The sequence below is a fragment of the Rhamphochromis longiceps genome, linkage group LG6 (genome assembly GCF_057381845.1).
Source record: "Rhamphochromis longiceps isolate RC_006_pf linkage group LG6, R_longiceps_female_GT1.1, whole genome shotgun sequence".
Taxonomy (NCBI): Eukaryota; Metazoa; Chordata; class Actinopteri; order Cichliformes; family Cichlidae; genus Rhamphochromis; species Rhamphochromis longiceps.
The window spans coordinates 23529721-23552322 of NC_140562.1; the positions used below are offsets into that span (position 1 = coordinate 23529721).

The 22602-nt window shown below is 38.1% G+C and overlaps 2 protein-coding genes across 3 annotated transcripts; both read right to left on the minus strand.

Annotated features, from left to right (window-relative positions):
• Window positions 1-2854: 2854 nt before the first annotated feature.
• On the minus strand, window positions 2855-7015 carry myoz2b (myozenin 2b). Of its 2 annotated transcripts, XM_085408562.1 has the most exons (6): window positions 6881-7015; window positions 5794-5910; window positions 4755-4921; window positions 4335-4428; window positions 3475-3637; window positions 2859-3392 (listed from the first exon to the last, which is right to left on the minus strand). In XM_085408562.1, the coding sequence occupies exons 2-6, from the start codon at window positions 5873-5875 to the stop codon at window positions 3167-3169; spliced, it is 732 nt and encodes a 243-aa protein (XP_085264688.1). In that variant the 5' UTR covers window positions 5876-5910; window positions 6881-7015; the 3' UTR covers window positions 2859-3166. The 2 variants fall into 2 exon arrangements, with proteins under 2 accessions (XP_085264689.1, XP_085264688.1); XM_085408563.1 differs by lacking the exon at window positions 5794-5910 and having other exon boundaries at window positions 2855-3392; window positions 6881-7007.
• Window positions 7016-8593: 1578 nt separating this feature from the next.
• Window positions 8594-19022, minus strand: synpo2b (synaptopodin 2b). Its single transcript, XM_085409808.1, has 3 exons — window positions 18353-19022; window positions 15421-17501; window positions 8594-9219 (listed from the first exon to the last, which is right to left on the minus strand). The coding sequence occupies exons 1-3, from the start codon at window positions 19020-19022 to the stop codon at window positions 8710-8712; spliced, it is 3261 nt and encodes a 1086-aa protein (XP_085265934.1). The 3' UTR covers window positions 8594-8709.
• Between the last annotated feature and the right edge of the window lie 3580 nt (window positions 19023-22602).

Sequence of the window (22602 nt, forward strand, 5' to 3'; positions counted from 1 at the left end):
CACAGGAGAAAGTTTTGGCGCTTAACCATAAAGCAAACTAAAGGAGAAAAAAACTGACTTAAAATCTTGCCAAGTGCTCATGCTGTTTTCCTACTTTGAATATTTACATTTGTGTATGTGAGTGTATACATGTTTGTGTGTGTGCGCTTGTGTATCCACAGCATGTGGTGCCAGCCTGTGAAAAAACAAGTAAATCACTGTTTATGAGCTGTTACACTGAGGAGTCCTTGTTGATCCTGAGTCCAAGAATGAAATCTGTTCAGGAATATTAAACAGGCACTTTGTCCTGTGGCTGGCAGTCACACGCAGAACTATCCCAGTGACTCACTGTAACACTCACTGTAAGAATCGACACCTTCAAGTTTGACCCTGGATGCTGTGACGCAAATCAGGCATTACTACTATTTACATGTGATCCTGAATATATTTAGCTCCATACTCCTAAACAGATATATAGATAGAGTTGTGCAATCTTATCTGAGAATACCTTTAAGATATTATGTGTATTCTTCCAGTGAAATAAATTCTGCTGTTAGTCTTTTCCAGCATTAGCACTGAAACCTCCCGTGGGAGACATGAAAAGGTGTTATTTATAAATACATCTGAAAAACAAAAACCCAACAACATAGGCTTCAAATTTATCCTGCTGAATGTTAGTTTGCTGATTTCGGCTCAGATGTGCTGTCAAACACATCTTAAATGTTCTTAAGGTTATTTTTGGAGTTGGATGAACCTATTTTCCTTTCTTTTCCTGTTTTCTGCATGTGGTGTTATAACCCAGCCTTCCTGCAGCTCTTAACTCTGGAGCATTGCCACCACAATGAGTGGTTATTAGAGGGAGTTGCGTTTTTGCAATACTTGTAGTTTTTTCCCGTGACAGTCAGGTTTTGAGAAACATAAAGGCCGGTCAGCTGGACCAGATTTATAATTTATAATCAATGTCACGCATGCTTACACGTGTGTAACACTTTTTGTTTTGTTTGTACATGTACATACATGCTCAACCATGAAAACAAAACATCACTTTTATTTAAAACACAAAACATGCACAGCGTGTGTCATTTCAGGAATGAAACAAGACTTCAAAACTTGCTTTAACACATTCATTAGACCACCATCCAATCTAATTACCAAAAACATTTTTATGTCTCTTAATAATTACTGTTGTTATCCATTAATTTTCAATGTAATTGTTTTACAAAAGAAAAGAAAAAATAATAATATAAAGCCCTTTTTTTCTTATGTTATTAAGATGCCAAATCACAGTTATTTGCTTGCATTTCTGGACAGAAACATTTTAGTGGTTGAATGTTATCTTTGATTAATGTGTGAGCTCTCATGAAAATCCAGTGACATGAAAATGTGAAATCACAATTTTTTAGTTGTAAACAAGTTTTTGATAGATTTCTAAAATATTTGTATTTTCTTGTTTTTTATAAGAAGTGGTCTAATAAATTTGTTAAGCACTGTAAGTAAAAGCTTCTGATGTGATGAACTGCTCGCACATCATTCTGCAGACACTATTCGACCTTCTCTGGAGTTCTGAGATTTTAGAGAAATCTTGTGTGACGTTTCTTCTTGTTTTCTCACCTCGCTCTCTTCCATATATTTTGCAGCTGTCTGGAAGACACCGCTTGTTTCTGTTTCTTTTCCACTTTGAAATTAATTAATAGCACACAATGATATTATATAATATAAGGAATATTTTATAATTAAGTATTATATAATTATATAAGTATTATATAATATAAGGAATAATGGTACATGTCTGATTCTTCAGCTCAGTATCAAACACCTGTACAGTGATTCATTGTATTACTATATGTATTTGTACAGTATATGTAACGATGCTGTTACAACTTCTGTCTCTACTTTCTATGATGAGAAACAATAAAACACAACAATTACATTTTTTCCTTTAGTGGTTTTGGTTTTTTCCCTTCAGGCACGGTAGAAATAACTCTGTGTGTGTGTGTGTGTGTGTGTGTGTGTGTGTGTGTGTGTGTGTGTGTGTGTGTGTGTGTGTGTGTGTGTGTGTGTGTGTAAGAGAGAAGAACAGTGTAACTTTTATACAATAGTTACATTCACAGAAAAAATATGGGAACAGCTTAAATATTTTTATACATACACTCAGTACTTTTTTTTGGATGAAATTTTTGGATGAATTTAGTTTAGACCTCAGTTTATTTATAAATGTTGATTTATAATTGTTTCCCTAGTGGATTTTTTTTCTTTTTTACAAATCTAAATTTACACTCACTCTGGCCTTTAAACAATGCTCAACTGATACTAAGGAACCCAAAGTATGACAACAAATCCCCCACCATTACCATCCTGATCCTAACCCTGGTCCTCATAGTGTTCACACCAAATTCTGACCCTACCATTCACATGTGGAAGCAGACAACTTGTGACTATTTGAGTTATCGTTGCTTCCTATCATCTTGAAGCAGTCTGCCCATTCTCCCTTGACCTCTGGCATCAACAAGTTATTTTTCCCAGAGAACTGATGGATATCTTCTCATTTCTGGACAGTTCGCTGTGAACTCTAGAGATGGTTGTGTGGGAAAATCTCAGTAGATCGGCAGTTTCTGAAATACTCAGACCAGCTCATATGGCACCAATAACCATGTCACGTTCAAAGTCACCTCTCTTCCCCGTTCTGTTGCTCAGTTTGAACTTCACCAGGTCGTCTTCACCATGTCTATATGCTCATGTGTGCAGAGTCGCTGCCATGTGATTGGCTATTTAGATATTTGTGTTAAAAAACAAATGAACAGGTGTACCTAACAAGAAGAATTATGAATATTACCTAAATAACTTGTTGCATGGCCATTTTTTTCTTGCACCACCAATAAATATATATATTTTTTTATTTACAATTTATATTCATCACTTCATTCATTTTTCACAATCTTTGTAATTTGCAGATATACTTCAGTATCTCTAGAGACTCCAGAACACATAGGGGTACATTCCATTTACTATTTACATTGTTTTCTTTGACACATGTCTTCAAAGGCAGTAAACATTCTAGTTTAAAGGGTGTCAAACACATGAAACCCTCTCTGTCCATTAAAATCTCTTAAAAAAAAATTAGTGTTACTAATTGGCTGTTTTCTTGTCACAGGCAGCACCAAGCTGGCATCATTTTGCATAAAATCATCTACAGGTCATCAGACTCTGGCACTGAGATGGGCTCCAGGGTAATAGTGGGTAAAATCAGATGGGTGCCCTCAGATATCCATCCTTGGGCTGTCCTGTTGAAGGTGGGTCTCTTCAACCCCGCATCCTGGAGCTCTGGGTATCTGGGGGGGTTCAGGTCCACTTCAGGTAGTTTAAATGTGATTCCTCTGGAAACTTTCTCAAATCCACCAAATGGAGTGGCAACCCTGTAATTAAGCTCAGTTTATGACTGTCAGTCTTTGTTGTGCTCAGCTCTAATTCATTAAAACAGACTCGTAGTTTTCTCACCGGTTGAAGCATTTGTATTCAGGAAGCTCTGACCGTGGGTCTGCTGCTGGCATTTTTAGTTTGAGAGTTTCAGCGAGGTCAGGGTCACGGAGCAGGGCCTCCTCCCATGGAGAGTGATATGACTTGTGTGTAGCTGTGGGATTTAACTTCTCAGTAGTCGTTACTGTGAAGGAGGAAACCAGAATCAGTCAAGGGCGATCATAATCTGGGTTATTGTTTGAACAGAATGATCCGTCAGCCTGCTTTGCTTTTACGTGTTAACTCTGAGCTGTTTTCTTGAGCCATTATGTTTTAGAGTGGACAGGCTTATGAATAGATACTGCGCTTAGACAACACTTAACACAGGCACACTGAGTTGTCCATCAATATGATCTGAGGCCTTAAAAATAGCACATAGTTGAAGCGTGTGCTCATCATGTAATGTGTCGACATGAGATGATATTGTGCTCAAGGGTTTTTAGAGGAGGCACAGGACTCTGCTGTCAAAATAATACAATTAAATAACGCTTTTAAAGCTGCCCATAATTAATCATAGTTACATTTAGTACATGGTGTCCTGTTCTGGAAATCGGTTGCCATAAGATAAGACCAGCTGTTATGAATCTATGATAGCAGTTGTTATTATTATGACATCATTACATAATCAGTAGCTTTTATTTGACTGTGCAGTCTTATCGGCTGAATTTCAGACTCATGTACAGAGGAGCAAATGTAAAACAGAGTAATCCATCTTAAAACTACATCTTTGATTATGATTGTTTTATTTATTTATTTATTTTTGCATTACCATATTTAGATCCTCATTTAATTCACTGTTGGATAAAACAAGAACAGCCTGACTTACTAAGCTGCATAATTACCTGAATCTTCTTTTTCAGCATTAGCAATGTTTCCATTGGCTGGCGGCTCCACTTTTATTTCCACAGAGTGTGTATTCATGTTCAAAATATCATTCTGCAAAACAGAATAAAGTGCATCATTGGGTTAAAATATCAGTTGTGTAGCTACATGTTGAACTGCTAACATCTATTGCTGCTTTTTGTGTCACGCACATTAACAGCAAAGTGCCTGAGCAGCCTCTCAGAAGACTTGCCCGCAGGATGTAAAAGGCACGAGGCACATGTCTCTGTTATCATCCATGTCTTACCACACTCTTTGTTAAGAGCAAATATCCTGATAAATGTGTGCAGGCACCTTTACAGATTTTCTTTAAACCAAATCCTGGAACTTCAGAGAGAGATAATGAATAAAAAGTAAGTAAAACAAACAAGTCGACTTACACTGAGCAGCGCATTTGCTTCGTTTTGAATACTTTCAAACGTGTATTTGTCAGATCTTCTCTGGCGCATTTTGAAAAGCCGAGAACCTCTGTTGGAAAGCAGAGATAACTCCTCCAACATGATGTCTTTAGGAGTGCTGAGCTTCTTTCCAAGGTCCATAACGTAACCTGCCCAACAACAAAGTTGAAAAGATGGGGAAAAAGCAGTCTGTTATGTAGTTTAATGTATTCATTACATTTTGCATAATAGTGATGAGGCAATATTTTTTTTGATATTCCAGTATTTTACTGTATGTACTTTAAGTTTTAACTTTGAATTTTAATTTTCACTGATAACTGATGTTTTGCTATAAATGAGAGAGTGCAGGCAAAGGTTCCTGGTTTATGTCAATGCCACAATAAAAACTACATTCATGAGTACATAAATAACAATATTAGTTTGTATCTATGTTAGATGCACATTCCTGCAGACATTTGTGTACTAAAGTAGGAATGGATGGGATTAACAGTGGCCACTGGCTTGTTTTCCCATAAACCCGTCCAGGAGATCATTGCAGCACTGGTTTTAAAGGTGAAAATGTGGGACAGAAAGTATAAATATACACAACGTAATGTCAGTTTATCGGCCTGGCTAGGTTTAGGCAAGCTCATAAGATAGCATTATATGAGTCACAAAATGTATAATTTCAATTCTGTGAGCTCTGCCATGGAAAACAAATTGTCCCCATTGTACTTGTACTTGTACAATCGTTTTGGCTGTACGTGATGCTCCGTTATCCACGTGTACAGACAGAATGTACCCCAGCTGTCACAGACCTTCACGTTTCCCAAGCAGCAGTTGGCCCTCACAACCTCCCTCCCTGACACCCACCCAAAAATAGACCTTTGGAAATGACAAAAACATAGCCACCATAGGTATAAATCATCCCATTAGCTGATTTATGGTAGTCGCTGGAGAGCAGCCTTGACATTTTGAACTCTGATAACAACGAATTTTCTCTTGTGTTTTTGTCTGCCGAGCCTCAGCTCTAATATCATACCGCTGGTACCCTGGACCTCTCGGCATATAGCTGTGGCACACTTCTTCCTCTCTCCAGCAGGCATTGTACAGAATTGTGACATTGTGGCTTTGGCGAGATGAGAAGAACTCAGGAGGACTGGAAACACATACAGGACACAGGATGTAGTTGTTCTGCCAGAATCATAAAGTTTTATTTTCTGCTCATAGGTTGATGAGTTTATAAATATAAGGCCATGTATGAAATGGAGAGTATTTAAAGATCTCTAAATAAAACTCAAAATATATTCATTCAGTGTTCGTTCTGTTCCTGTTTTGGTACATAATAAAATTCACAGACATGAGACATGTATAGTTTTTGAGTCTCTAACGTCTGTGTCCCATTTGCTGTTTGCATATCGATGATTTGAACAGTATACTGCTCATGTCATTTTATAATAAACTCTGAAGGTGCCACATTTAAAGATTGCAGCATATTGCATAACCTATAAAGCTCCATTGTACATGCATTAGTGCCATACACGCAATTCTTAAATCTCTGGTGGTCACTGCACCAGTTTTTCAGTATGTGAGCTAACATTAGTGGCATCGCTTTTAATGCTGCGTAAAGGTCAAGGATGAATATGTGTCCTAAGTTTGCATGCGTAGCTGGACACAATCATTGTCCTGCAGAGCCAAATAAAACTGCTCAAGCATGAGACCAAAAATATTTTTCTCTGTAGCTGGTGTTTTGTGTATTTTTAGGTTTACTTTGTTGCTAAATTCAGAATGAGATCAAAGATGGTACAGCTCTAAAAATGCTTTTTAGAAACTCTGAAATGTTGAATAACTCTGCTGTGCCCTATGCCGTCGACTTTGGAAGAACTGTATTAAAAAAAATGTTAAAAGTAAAAAGAAAGACGATCAATGGGATTCTCAATGCAAAAATATATCCAATGCTCTGATAAACTCCTAAACACACATGCAGCCATTTAGAAAACATAAATGTTAGATGGTGTCAAATTTAATTGTTTTTCAATTTTAAAAGAAGTGCTGTGTTAACGTTATTAGAGCATAATTAAAAATACATCACATATTCACAAAATAAGCTTGATAAGGCTTGTCCATACCTGTGATGGTCGTCCTGTATCCTTGAAGAGGAGACACGGAGGCTCAGGGGTCAACCTACAGTAGGTAGTTTGATCTTCCCTGATCTTCACACTCCTGGACACTAAAGCCAAACTGTGAGTGTGTCTCTGGGTCTGTTGTGACTGGAATGCAGCTTACATCAATAGGCTAAATTTAACCTGCCAAACACTCAAAACCAATCTCAAACACCATGGGGCAAGGATCGCTATCATAGAGAGAGGGGGGAGGATGGACAGCACACACACCCACTCAGTGAGATTTTGTTTGGTGCCTCTCCTGTCTCTCGACGCCTTATATTCGACATGTCTCTGTGGGCTGACATAACCTCTGAGGTACCATGCCTTCATGTTAGGGAAGCTGTTAATGTTGCGTGCACACTTCTGTCTCCAAACTGAGTTGTGTTACTATTGTTATGTGTAATTACTGACTCTGGATAATGATAAACAGATAAGAGAGGGGTGTTAAAGGGGTGATGGAGTATTGCCAAGAAGGGTTTTATATCAAAGTCATTATCCTCGCAGTTGAAGCTGTTGCAGTGCTGAAGATATTCTGACCGTTAAATCTTTTTCAAAGTCTGTGAAGTTTAAAATAGGAATAAGGCTGAAACCCTGTCAACTCAGTATTTTAACCCTTTAAAGCCTGAACCATGAAATAATTGCCAGAAAATTCTAATCTAAAAATGGAGCGTTTATTGAACCATCTGACAAAATTGTTAAAAAAATTAATTACATTTTATTTTCTATATATAAATTTGCATCATATTTGCTACATCCGCCATTAAAAAAAAAGCTTAAAAATGTATCCTGCAATTTATACCATTTTTTCAGGGGGAAAACCGGCATCAGCTGCATGTGATATTATCCTATAATCTGAATTTAAAAAGGCAAAACAGAGAAATGAAAAAGACTATATCTACTCTTCAAGAGTCAAATTTTACAATAAAAGATTGATATCAGGAACTTCTGAGAAACAAATTAAATTCAAATAACAACACTAAAAGTGTGTTTTAATCTGTTTTATTTCTTGTGTTTCAAAAGTGAAAACAGTGATATTGTACACGGTAAGAGCCCAACTTTAAATTTGCACGCGTCACGTGGAAACTCTGGCACTCAAGGACAGCATCTGCTTCTGTTAACACTTAAACACCACACAGTGTCTGATCAAAGGTGGGAAACTTTGCATTTATTCATGCAGGATTCATTCCTATTAAAAGATCAACAAAATAAAAGCAAATAAGCCAACACACAGTTTGTCACTTTAAATAACACTTTCCTTAAGGCACACACACTGATTGTAAGCTTACAACTTTTCTGGCAATGCATTGCAAAAGATAAAATAGGAACCATATGATGTCTGAAAAACACAAAAGTCAATAAAGTGAATGAGATTATTGGAAATGGTTACTTGTGTAATCGCCACTGCATTACTACTGAGAAAAAATCTGATTATTATAGGATGAGTGATATAATACTGTTTGGATGACACTCTGGTGGCACAATAGCAACATTTCCCATGAAAGCTGAGCTCATATCTCACACAATCGTCACAGTATGTTCTTGCTTTAAACCAAATGATTTTTTCATGCAATCAACATAATTATCCATCCCGTCATAAATGCAAAACCAACATAACAAATGGCTTAAACTGTGCCAAAGCCTTACCCTCATTTTTCGACATACAGTACTCCATCTCCTAGTGACAAATAACAATTCTCTGCATTTCATGTTTTCTATACTCTGAAGGAAAATCTGTGCCTTACAATGTTAATATCATTTATTATTTCTCTTTCTCTGATATCTGACTTCATCTATTAACTTCGCTGAAATGCACTGTACACAGGAGAGCACTTTGTTGGACTGAAGCCTTGTGCCATTTGCCCAATACTGGCCCTAAGAGGCTGGGCAGGTCTGAAGGGAGGCCCATAGAAGGCTGGTTTCTCAGGTGAGAATGTCCTGCTCTTGGTAAGAATGTGAAAAGCTGGGGCCTCATGATGATAATGACTCTTACTGACAGGTGCAGGATCAAGAGATACCCTGCGTTTCCATTCTTCTGGAGGCTCTGGCAGAGATCCCCGGTGCTTTGCAGCTTTGGCATTAGTAGCTGCAGATGAGGGGAGAAACAAAAAGGCTTCATCCACAGAGCCAATAGGGCTTCTTGATGCTGCCTCCCATGGTGTAAGTGGTTTGTGGACTTTTTCTTGGAATGATGTTTGCCTCTGTATTGGCAGTACCCCGGGTGTGCTCACTGGTGACAGATGTCCAGGAGAAGGCATTGAACTCAGTCTCTGAGGCAGGCTCAGCGAACGACTTCTACCAAATCCCTAAAAGAAAAGCACAAACTTGTTGGCTGGAGTGACAGCAGCATTGCAGACTCTGCTGCCACCATCTGGCTTCTCTGAAACCTGGAGAGCTAATGCTTTTGAAGTGTATTCATATTTTAAGTGTAATAAAATGTGTGTTACTCTTCTCTAAAATAAAAAAAGACTTACTGAATAAAGATTATCCTTGAATTGTCCTATGACAAAACATTACCATTATGTGAATGTTTGAGCCCTAAGAGTGTCAGGTATTGAAACTATTAGTTTCGATGCTAGGGGTGGGAATACTATCAAATGCCTCAAATAAAGAACAGCATGTAGGATTGAGTTGCACCAGTTACCCTGGTATAAAAGTCTAAATAAGGACTTAGACCTCTGATATTTCTTAAGTCATTACCTTTGCTCGAAATTAGGAACCCTGTTTTTGTGATTGACTTGAGTTGACCTATAATGCTGTCTTTCTTGTCAAGCATTGTTGTATATTTGATATTGTTGTGGCTTCACTCTAGCTGTTCTGTTCTGAGTCTTTTTAAACTTTTTATTTCTTGCATCTGTCCTTGCTTAGAAAAGTGTTTTAACAGCCCACGAGAGCACTTTGTACTTCGTGGGTGATGCCTCAACAGAAATGGTTTACTCAATATTGCCTGCAGAAGCTAAAGAAACCAATGCATGTATTTGATGTTGCACACCTGTGGTAAGTGTAGCTATAATTGCTCTGCTGGTATACTTGTGTCTCTGCACACAGAAGAAGGAATACATTGATGCATTTGAAATCTTGTTCATGTTTATGTCTTTAGCTCTGTGAAATAAATTAACGTAAAGATACTTTATTACTTTACCAAATCCATCTTGACTGTCTGTTCTTTGATAGTTTTTTTATGTCATTTTTTGGTCATTTTATTACATTTTCCTTTTTACACTTCCACAGAGCAAGGGCAGAAGTAGTGTTAATGTTTTGAGGTCCCCCCCGTTTTTCCGTCTTTTTTTGATTGATTAAATATGCCTTACATTGTCTTTTAAAAAGTGCAGATTCCACATTACAAAGCAATTTCAGATTTGTAGAATATTTTGAGGTTTTATTTGTTTTTTCTATGAATCCTGTTAAAATGTTTTAGTGAAAACAAATGGACATGGTTAATATCAATATTAGTAGCAAATGGACAATTTCACTTGTGTAAAAGTCATATATATCTGAATTTTAGGAATTATTCAGACTAAATGAAGAAGATTTCCGAACTTACCTGCTGCTGGTTCAAGCACCTTGAAACAAGTACAGTGTTAATGCCATTGAAAAGACAGGGGAAAAAACTTGGAACTACTGGAACTATTTCCTCTGCCTCTAGAATTTGCATAAGAATTACAATTTTTTTAAATTACTTATTTTATTTTTTTTATTATTTTTTTTAGTTTGAACAAGTATTTATGTTATGGGTCTATTTCTAAAGGCACTCTAATAGGGTTTTTAATGCAATAAAAACAAACAAAACATTTAGCTACACGTAAGTATGTCAAAATTTTAATTTAATAACTTTTCTGGAAAAAAACCAACAACTTGAAACTGAGAAAATAACTTGAAATTTTAAGTTATAAAATCAAAATTTTGAGATGATAACCTGTAATTGGGACTATAAATGTTTTTTTGAAAAAAAAAAGTAAAACTATTTTGTTTTTGCTTTTTTCAGTGGCAGAAACAAGCTTCTATATAGCTCTCATCAGATTAAAGGTAGACAGAGTCATGCTGTAAACTGTGTGACTGGATAACTCTCTAACTCTCTTTTTCATTGTCACAAACTCCTGAAGTCAACTGAATGTAGCATTTTTCATATTGCCTGTAATCTGCATACTATAGTATTTAGCAAGTTTGTGAGCTTATCCAAATACACTTTCCCTCTCACACACACAGGACAAGGAAAAAGACAATTCTTAAGAGAAAGAAATGTAAACTTAAATGTGCAATTTTACATGTGACCTGTAGAGGTCCACAGAATTGGGATGAGCTTGGAAGCACTTTAAAACATCAATATTTTTCAGTATTTAAAAGAACAGCTGCTACTAAAATATGTTTGATTTTGAACCCTGTATAGCAAAGATCTTTCAAAATCTGCAATAGCACTATATTTTAAGTTCATACTTTAATAAACTACTTACTTTATATACTTTAATACTATTATCATGTGCTAACACTATTATCACTGCCTACGTGTGTTAGATTAGTGTTATTAATATGACGATATTTGAATTAATAAGACATTGTATGTTAGAAGGTTGTGTTTGTTTTTCATGATCTTTTATTTATCCAGGTAAAAGTCTCATTGAGATTAAAATCTCTTTTCCAAGTGAGACTTGGCCAAGAGGACAAATGTATATAATTGAATGAATAGTGGAATTGTAAAGCGCTTTGGGTGCCTAGAAAAGCGCTATTCATTATTATTGCAATCCATTATTATTATTATTATTATTATTATTATTATTATTATTATATTTTTCATGCATATCATCTGATGCCTGGGCCACTATTTAGTCCAATTTCATAAATAACTATTTTGCATGTTAACATTTTTTTACTTGTATTTTAAGCTGACTTCTGAATAAACTAAACTGAATTTAATTTAATTGAACTGGTAACTATGATAAAGGTGTTTGTTGCATAATTATGGCTGTAACTAGACTGAGAGAGAGAGAGAGATTGATGTCAATCAAATGCTATTTCTACATGAAATAAGCAAAAAAGTTTATTAATGTGTATAGTTTCTCAATAGAAAACAGGAACACTAAAAAGGTAAGGAGATGTTTTGTGATTGCTGTATCTTTAATCAGCGATAATAAGTTAAGGGTATATGAAACCACTGAAAATGCTCAAAGCTTTAGTTAATTCTACTCTGTCTCTAGTTTATACATTTGAAAAAAATGCCTCTTTGCTGTATACAAATAATATATTATTCAGAGGTGGGACCAAGTCATTGTTTTGCAAGTCTCAAGTAAGTCTCAAGTCTTTATCCTCAAGTCTCAAGTAATGTCAGGCAAGTCAGAGTCGAGTCTCAAGTCACTGGTGTAAAAGTCCGAGTCAAGTCACAAGTCTGAAACTTTGAATTTCAAGTCCTTTCAAGTCTTTAAAAAAAAAAACGAAAAAATAATGTTGCAGTTATGCTAAATGTAAATATTAGACCATGTAATTTTAAAATCTGTGTTTTTCTCAACACATGACAAAATAGTGAACTTAGAAAATATACACAAATTGTGAAATTGCACCTCTTTAAAATGCAGCTCAATTAAACCTAGCTCCAAGAATAATTTTCACCGACAGTTCTGAGATAAGCTGCATGTTATTCTTGGATGCGGTTGTAGGACCAGCTTTAAAATCGCATGACAAAAATATCATACACATTAAAAAAAAACTGCATCACCAACGTAGCCTGGAAAACATTTGCTAGTTAGATGAAGTCAGCTATCTCATCTTAGCATATTTATATGCATATTTATAATCATACGGTTCTTGGAGTGAGTGCACACACTCATGAAGTTTAGTAACTTCCGGTCACTGCAACAAGCCCAGGTACAGTTTACCGCCGGATGGGTGCAGGACCTTGAAATGCACCGTGTAGAACGAAAGACCATCGTACGTATCATAAGTTTACCAGTCTCACAAATCGTCTTCATAAATACATAATCGTACTGGGCAATTAGTGATACAAAAAACCTGTTTTATCCTGTGAATAAAAGTATGTTTTTGTCAATGTACCATAATAACAGAAGCGAAACGCAATATTGTGTCAGGACAATTCACTATTTATGCACAATAAATAAAGGAGCATAGCGCGACAATTTCTGTTCAGCGCCAGACTTGCTTGTAACCTATATCACTAATTATGTTATGAAAATGACGTATTAAGTACTAAAAAACACTGACCTTCGTGTAAATGCTTGGAGCAGACTAACCTGTGAGCTGGAGTGTTCTAGGACGTTATATTTGGTCTTTGAATGGCTGCAATCCAGACCATCCGTCGCGTCTTTGTTACTTCGGAAACATGGCTCGAACAATTTCTCTTCAACGACGTAATCCGATAACAACCGATCTCTTTACCCGTCGGCTTCCCGTGGCTGTCATGCGACCGGCTATTGCAGTTAATAATACAACAGCTTCTTGACATTTTTGTGTTTCTTTTTATCGCTGTGTGACTGATTTCAATTGAAAGCCTGCGTGCGCTAGTACCGCTTGCCACGAGTTCCCAGAATCCTTTGCGGTTCTACCCGTGAATGACGTCACATTTTCAATCTCTATATAATATGCATGTTAAATTTTATATTTAGGGTAAAATATCAAGTCTTTTCAAGTAAACCGGTTCAAGTCCAATTCAAGTCCCAAGTCATTGGTGTAAAAGTCCAAGTCAAGTCACAAGTCTTAGAACATTTTTTCAAGTCAAGTCTAAAGTCATAAAATTAATGACTCGAGTCTGACTCGAGTCCAAGTCATGTGACTAGAGTCCACACCTCTGATATTATTTATCATGACGGAAGCTAATGACTTGCTGTCCATGAATGTTTAGAATAGCAAAATCAAATTTTGCTTTTGGGGGGGCTGAGATTATAGTTCCAGACTTTCAACATTCAGAGATTAAGATCGAAAAGCTGTAACACACAAATACAGTTAAGTTTGAAAGATTAGGTCGTAATTGCTAAAAGTGCAACAAGATTGAGCCACTTATGTGCAAAAGTGTGAGGCAGTGAGAAAGACAAAGGAGAAAGGAAATAGGGAAATTGTTCACAACACACATATGAAGTACACAAGTAGGAGGAAAGAGAAATTTAATAGCATGATAGTGCCGAGTACAAGAAGTGCAAACACTGACATGTCAGAAAGATGAGGGGATAAAGATTTGCAGTAGATGTTTTCGTGAAACCGTAGCAGAACATTCAAATTTCTATGATATTTTGCTCATTTTTTCCATCAAGGATGAGGATATAGAATTTCTGATGAAATTTCTGACAGTTGAATAACTGGCCATGTTGAAAAATACCCACATAAAAAACATTTTTAGAATATTTTAGTCATCAGGTCACAACCAAAATGAATGCTTTTTGCTGCTCTAATGCCATCAAAGTCTGGAATGAGGCTGAAGCAAATGCAAATTGTTTCCCCAAACACACATGAGTATTATAAGTATAAGTTGTAAAAATCAGTTATCATTAACTTGAATAAAAGATTAAACAATCTAATTTGATAGGGGTAAATATCTATCTATTATATATATATATATATATATATATATATATATATATATATATATATATATATATATATATATATATATATATATATATATAGCGAGAGAGAGAGAGAGAGAGAGAGAGAGAGAGAGAGAGAGAGAGAGAGAGAGAGAGGGAGAGAGATAATAAACATTATGTGTTTGTTTTGTATTGTCTGGGGTTTCATGGGTTCCTATCTCAGCATGCAAATTTGCAGGTGATCTATTTTCTTAAAAAAACCAAAAAAAACCAAAATAAGATATTGTAGCAGAACAGGACTCTCTGCACACATTATTGCACATGACATAGCACATCACAAGAATCTACATTATTTTGTTTTGCTTTTCCCTTTTTCTCCAATTGTCAGGGACATTATGTTATGTGCTAATGTGTTTATTTGTTGTACTTTATGTTGAATTTATCTGTCACAGATTTAAAAGAGCTTAACTGTACCTTAAGTTGTTTCCTTACATTGCCAGCTAAACAGATCTCTATAGCTGCAAATTATTCCAGTTGAGGCCTACGTTTAGTGCAAAGGACTCTATATTTCCACCTGTTAAGACACATTAGAGGCTGCCAAGTTGCAGATAACTATGTAATTACTGTCTCAGTGTTGACTATACCAAAACAAGACCATATACAGTACAAGAATTAATGTAGCATGGCTACAGGTTTCCAGTGTTTGCTTGTCACCACTGGCTTCTTAGCAGAAAACTTTGGCCAAGGAGCCAATTGACGTGCGCCTCTAGCAATAAGAGATGCAGGAGAGAAAGCTGAAGCTATGCTGTCAGCAGCAGATGGCTGCTGGGAAGATGTGCTTGCAGGTCTGGCGCTGTGTGCTGGCTTTTTGGTTAAGCGATGGGCTGCAGGTGCTGCAGTGTGCTTTTTATCCACGTGCTTGTCAATTGCAAGAGGCTCAGCCAATCTTGTGTTTTGGGCAGAAGAACTTTGGGAACTTACCGATCCAGGTGACTTAGTTGGGACTTCTGCCTTGCTTTCAACAGCAAGCTCAGAGGCATTATAAGGAGAAGTGGCAGAGGCAACCCTAAGTTTAAGGTTTTTGGTAACCTCGAACTTTGACACTGGGGCTGGTTTGGGACTGGGGGTGGGGCTGGGGGTGGGGCTTTTGGTTCCAGGCACCACATTATATTTGAACAGTGATGAGTTCAACTGATAAGGCTGATGTTTCATTATATCTAAAGAGTTGAGTTGCTTGGGGGCTGATTTAGATTTCTCTTTGGTCTTGACATTGACTTTTGGGCTTGTGGAAGGGGGTTGTTTGGCTGCAGCATAGAAAGGAGAAAGAAGGGGATTGTAGGATAATGGAGGTGGGGCTCGAATATTCGATGAATACCTCCAAGAGTTCGGGAGGGATGAGGTCAGGGAGGGGGATCTGATTTTGTTTGCTTGCACTGTTTCAGCATCAACAATGAACTTCTCCATACGGGACTGTCTTTTGGCAAACAATTCTGCACCTTTTCCAGTCATAGCTGGGCCATCACCAGCCCAACTGGTACCTCTGTCTGAGATCCGACCCTTTGGAGAAAACTGTGGTGCTTTTGACAAGTGGATATATGACTTCCCTGCTTGTGGTGGGCAAGAGGCAATTGAGTGTGAAGTGCTGTCTGCCTTGTTCTTTGAGCGTGAAGTTGGATACTGTGGTCTGTAAGTAGGACTGTGGGCCTGCATACTCACAGGGGATCGTTGCTGCTGTTGACTCCAGCTATTTGTGGTTGGCTGCAGATGAAGCTGAGAAGAGCTGTCCGGAGCCCAGGCATTAGTAGGTGTTTGAAGTGTTGCCTGAGTTTGATCTGGTGCCCAGCGGTTGGCCATCTGTTGAAGCTGAGCCCAGTCTTGTTGCTGTAAGTAATTCTGACTATGAGGACCCACGGGACTGTGCGAAGGTTGTGAAACCGGACTTCTTGGCGGAATATTGGGCTCGCTGGAGGGGCTCCTTCTCATCCATGGTGGACAGTTTGGGTTGAGGGTGGGTTTTGGGGCTACTGGAGGGGGATTCTTGAGTTTTATTGTTCTGGGTTGCATGAAATTACAAGCTTCAGCACCTAGACTAAAACAGTCCTCCTCCGAATCAATATAAGACCTCCTTTCCCCTTTGTTTTGAGTGTGAAGATCTGAATATTGTGCCCGCACAGATGACTGTTTATTAGTGGCTTTCTGTTTTGATTCTGGTAGGATGCCAGTTTTGATGGCTGGCACAGATATTCGCTCATCTCTTGAGGCTATTATGTCTCCAGTTGGAGACCAAACCTGTGGGTTAGTGTTAATAGGCACAGGTACTTTAAATCTTGTTTCGTGTTTCTTTGTAACTGGAACAACACTCCCAGGTATGGGGGTAGAACTTGGGCTATCTTGAAATCCTAGAAAAGGCCTTGCAGTTCTGTTTGGTACCAAGGGTTTTGGTACATTGGACAGATGGTTCATGTCCTGGAAATCTTCTTGATATTCTCCATGCTGCTTGAGATTTGCATTCATATAACTCTGATCTGCCTGATCAGCATGCGCGTACATTTCCTCAGTGTCGTAAATTTGCTGTGCTTGTTCACAGGCAGGTTCTGTTAATACTTCCACAGGTAATCCTTCACTCCTCAGTTTTTCATGCTCGGTAACAATTTCATCTATTCGTTTGCGCCGCTGAGCAAACATCAAAACTCCCTTCCCTTTTGTCTCTGGTAGAGCATCCATTTCTTGAACACTTCCCCAATTCAGACTCAAATTGTGCTGCTGCTGATAAAGAGAATACTGCTCCTCTAACTCTGAATCACTGGTGGCCACAAAGTTATACCCGGCTGATCTAACTTCTTCAGCCCCCTCCTCTATTTGGTCTTCACTGTCAACCTTGTTGTCACCAGTTCCGTAACTCACAAGCGTAAACTTCTTGACTCTCTGCCGGCGTTTTTTGAACAGCAGGGCTCCCTTATTTTGGGGGTTTGGCGCATCGGTTAGAAGCCGAGCAATTCTCTTGCATTTAGACTTGGTCTCCTTGACATGCCTTTCTGACTGGCTCTCGCTGCGACTGAGCCCTGAGACAAAGAAAAAAATGAAGGGAGGGACAGAAAGAGAACGAGGGTGAGAGGAGAAGGAGGAGGAGGAAGGAGAGAGATTAAAACAAGAAGAAGCTGAACCATAAAACATAGGAAAATGTGGATTGTAATGTTTTTTGTTTACACTGTACTCAATTGGTCAATTTTCAGTAAAGTAAAAAAAAAAAAAAGCTATGGGACTGATAATGCCATTAGTATAAGCAACTAATGGAAGCATGACAGGTAAGACACAATTTCAGATCCCCCTGCTGAAGCAAGCACACTAATAAAAGCATCATATTTACTTACAGCTAACTTAGGGGGCATCCATAAGGCAAGAAAAGTGAGGAGCTCATTTTCCACTGCAGTCAAGGCTTACGATCGGAAAAGGGATCGGGTGACAGGCCAGGGTGACACATGCTGGTGTCTGTCAAATTTGTTTCTGCCAGCCTCATCATATGGTCATATTTTATTCTTATCCTGCTCTGACTAATAAAGCCATGGGTATTCTCCCAGTAAGTCCACTTCAAATAGACCCTGTGTTACAGCATGAAAAAACAGCAGCACCCATTGTGCTTTGTCAAAGTTATTTATCAATTAAGTTAGGTCTTTTGATTCACATACCAGCTACAGTAAATACAGCCAAAGGTAACTTTTTAAAAACTTTATTCACTGACTGTAATGTGTGCCTCAGCTGGCTGAATTTAAAGTAACTAAATAATATCTTAACTGTTCACAAATCTTATTAAATCATTTTAAATCTTAGAAAAAAAACAACCTTTCTGCTGCTGTGCAGTTTGCAGTACTACCTTGACTGACACATAAAAGGAGGGTAGAAGATCGATACTTACGTGTGTACTTTGCCCTCTGCCTGTCTGGTCTGCACAGATCTGTGTCAGACTCCGAGTTCCACTTCTCTGCCTGCTCAGCACCCTCATCTGAAATTCCAAAGGAGACAGAAGCAGGAGGTGCTTCACTGCTCCCTCCTTCCTCTGAAGATTCAAGCTTGCTGTTTCCAGTCTCTGGGCCTTTTCTATTACTGGCTCCCGTGGGCTGTCCTGTGGTCAGGGTCAAGGCCATGGTCATATCAGCAGCACAGCCAAGAGAGGAGAAAGAAGACTGGGAATGTGGCCGTGATATCTTGCCAGCATGATCCTCTGAGTCTGTGCACTCTGGATGCAGGGATGTTTGTGAGGTTTGGATGTGAGGAGACTCTCTCGACTCACTAAGGTAGATGTCATCCTCTTCCTGATATGATACTTCTTCTTCACTTCCACTAAGTTCAGGCGGGGACTGTTGCTCACCTGCAGATTCCCATTCTTGAAGGTGTTCTGGGGAGTCAGGGTCATACTTGGAGATATAAGTACTTTCTGGCTCTAACGGGTACTCTGCTTCGCTGACTTCATCTTCATTGTGGGACTCTACCACAGACCCAGACACATAAATCTCCTGGGACCCATCTGAACCTGACCAGGGGGCCAAGTTACCACTCTGCTCTTGGTCTTCCGTTTCTGGTTCCATCTCTAGTAGTGTTTCACAATATCCCGGGTTTCACCAGCAATACCTTCATTAAGACAAGGACAAACAACTTAAGGCTAATTAATCTTTTCCCTTTAGGTATATATATCTCAATATAACAAACTATTTCAGCACACATATAACTATATAGCATGCCCCTGAAGGTCCACCCTTGGCTACAATTCATGTTTTCTGTTCAGCTCAAGAGATTTTTAGCATTCAGTGACCTTTGTGACATTAGTGGTTACCATGTTATTTCCTAAATTATTCCTATCCCCAATAGGAAGTGCAGCTCTGCTTTGGCAGTTTCAACAGGGCTGCCATTGCTGTAAATGGAATGGTATGTATTATCATGAGGGAAACAGCATTCACATCCAAGAGCATAAGCAAAACAATTGGTGGCTGTTTTCCGAACTTGTGTTTATACAGAGATTTCTTTTCCCTCCGCTGCCGTCATCTGTCACAACAACCGAAATCTCTGTCAGCCTCTCCATGTAAGAACTAAATCCAAGACACCAGTCCTCCTTCCCTTCCTTCAAAGACATTGTTTATTTTGTCACATGCTTTTTTTGTTTGTTTCTTAGCTTGTTTTTTGGTAATCAGTTGTTATATCACAACTGAGAAAATGACTATGAAGAAAAATCTGTCCTTTTCAAAACAGCTGTAAAAGACAGTCAGAGCAGGGCTCAGACAGGGGGAGAGCTGTTTGTAGAGCAGGAGGGAGCACTAAAAATAGTTTTTTACTGACAATATAAATCTTTTATTGTAAATTAAAACATTTCCTGACATTCACCAAGAGGTGGCACTCTAACACTGTGACTCAACATCCAAATTAAAGTCAGTACGAGCTGTAGAAACTTCACACTGTGTAGTCCCACGCTGTACACTATGCATACAGTAAGTGGAGTGTTCATCTAAAACAAACAAACAAACAAAAAACACCCAGGTTCATCTATAATAATCTCGTTACCATATATGTCACTATAAGGAACCCAACTTTCTCTTATACACAGGAAGAGTTTATATGAAAACCAAAGACATGTTTTGTTGAAGCCATATTTTCTAAAAAGCAACCAAACACATACACCTCCTAATAGGTCTTGGAAACACGCTCTTTCTATAGAGTACCACTTTGTTTATGTACATTTAAGTGGACTGGGAAAACCAGAGTTTTTGCCTCTATTAAAATATGGTGTTAGAGGAGATAAATGTCTTGCTTAGTACAAGAGAAGGTTCTCCCAGGAGGATAAGGTCAGTAAATCTTACATCAGTCAGTTAATATTACCATAATGACCCGAGGATGACACCAGAGAAAAAATTATATAGTCTCCAAAAAGAATTAACTCTTTCATCTTTTTTGGTTTTGTGGGTTCTTTGCTTGTTTGTTTTTCAAATACTACTCTACACTTTTGATTTTAAATAAATGTATATTTTGGTTTGATAGCAGCTGTGTAGAAATGATCAAGTCATAACTAAAAAAAACATCAGTATCAAAAGATATTAAATGTCCGACTCAAAGTCTTTTGGAGCTGGCTAAGAGGCCAGGTAAGTCTATTACCTGATATGATAATGACAATGACATTAACCCGCAGCTGTGTTTGAATTGTGTTTGTATACAGTGTTTAAACTTTAGCTCATTTTTACAGTGATGTGACAAAGATCATATCTTTTGATTTTTCAGTTGATTAGCTTTGAATTGCTTTAGACATATTTTAGGTACACCCTCTGCTATAAAGACAATACAAGCTGAAAATTGATGATTCACTACTGTCATTAATTATTACTTTTTCTTGGGCATTTGTACGTGTTAGGGGGGACCTTTATCGTTTCTTCTGTTTACTATAACATTTTATTGCTTGTGGTTGCTAGTAAGTACAAATGGAAATTCTGGAGGAGGCCCCAAAACATGCTGGAAATTATGTTTCTCAAATGGCTTGGGAACACCTCTGTGACCGACTCGATGAGCTAAGGGAGGTGACTCTGGAGAAGGGAGGTCTGGGTATCTCTGTTTAAACAGCCGCCTCCATGACTCAGCAGAAAATGGACAGACAGATGGATGGACCTGCACCATCCATCCATCCACAATTGGTTCTATCAGAGTTTAGTTTAGTTCTCAGATACAGTACACATACACTAATCATTGCTTTAAACTTACTTAAACTTTAAACTTACTTACTTTGTAAGTTTAAAGCAATTATTTAAAAAACACAAAATTGGGTGCACAAGCTTGAATTTATTTTGTTTTTTCTCCAATTCATACAGGCTCAAATATAAACATATACTCATTTAAATCTGCTTTTAACCTTGACATGACCATGGCCTCCTAAATTCTCAGCAGTCATCAAGATTGATGACAACTTGTAGTTTCTCTTTGCCAGCATAAAAGCTGCAAGCAGGAATTCAGTGAAGGTCTAAGAAGGGATTTTAGCTACTTCAAACAGTTGTACATTAGTACCAATTATTCAGATGTGTCTACACTTTGCCAGCTTCTCTAAGAGGACCCTAACTGTCACCATCAGATGAGAGGGAATTGATTCGGATGTTCAGGAAAAACCTAGCAACAATCAAGACTCAAGTGTGCCATGAACTGGAAACTGCTGGAACACCAGTGTCACTGTTCACATGTTTTACATCGCCATGGACTGAGAGTGTGCCAACCAAGAAACACAACCTGTCCCAAAATCAACACCTTCAATCTCAACTGAGATTTATTTTAGCAGCCCACCTGGATGAGCCAGAGGCCTTCTGGATAAAAGCTTTATGATCCAATGAGACAAAGATTGAGCTATTTGTTCACACTGACAGGAGGAATAATTGGAGGAGTAAAGGTGAGGCTTTCAAACCTAAGAACACTGTACGAGCTTTCAGGCATGGTGGTGGTATCATCAAGCTCTGGGACTGTTTTGCTGCCTGTGGTAATGGTGCATTGCATAAAGTGGATGAAACAATGAAGAATAAATACTTGCAATTTCTTCAACTTCACCTTAAATCAACTTACATGAAAACTGGAGCCTTGGAATGATAAAGCTATAACATTAGGGTCTGCAATGGCTTTCCCACTTTAAACTCCCTTTCTTGTCCATGATTGAAAGCTGGCTCTGCAAATACGACTGGTCAAATATCGAGCTAGAACAATTCAAAGAAATCATTAAAAGCCCCAAATTATTACAACATTCATGCTCATAATGAGTGGACGTAATCCTCTGACCACATATGCAGCTGTGGGATTACTAAAACTGAAAGACCTCTTGCACACTAGCCACGTTTTGTACAAACACTGTCGCATGCCACCGGCTTATCTTCACCCTTGGTTCCACTCTACCACCAGCAAATCTGACTGTGCTGCAGCAGGGGTTTCTTTTTCCAAGTATGGCAGTAACCTCAGTCTGTTGACTTATTGCCATGGAAACAGAGAGTCAGCATCCTTGACAAAGGAGTGAACTCTTGTTCTGAAGGGCAACCCAAATGAGAACTGAGCTCTAGCGGATTAGATGTTTCCATGTTCTTACATAATTAGACAGTTTAAGCTCAACCATAAGAAACATGTGGACACATTTTCAGCAGTCTCTGCACACAAAGTTTT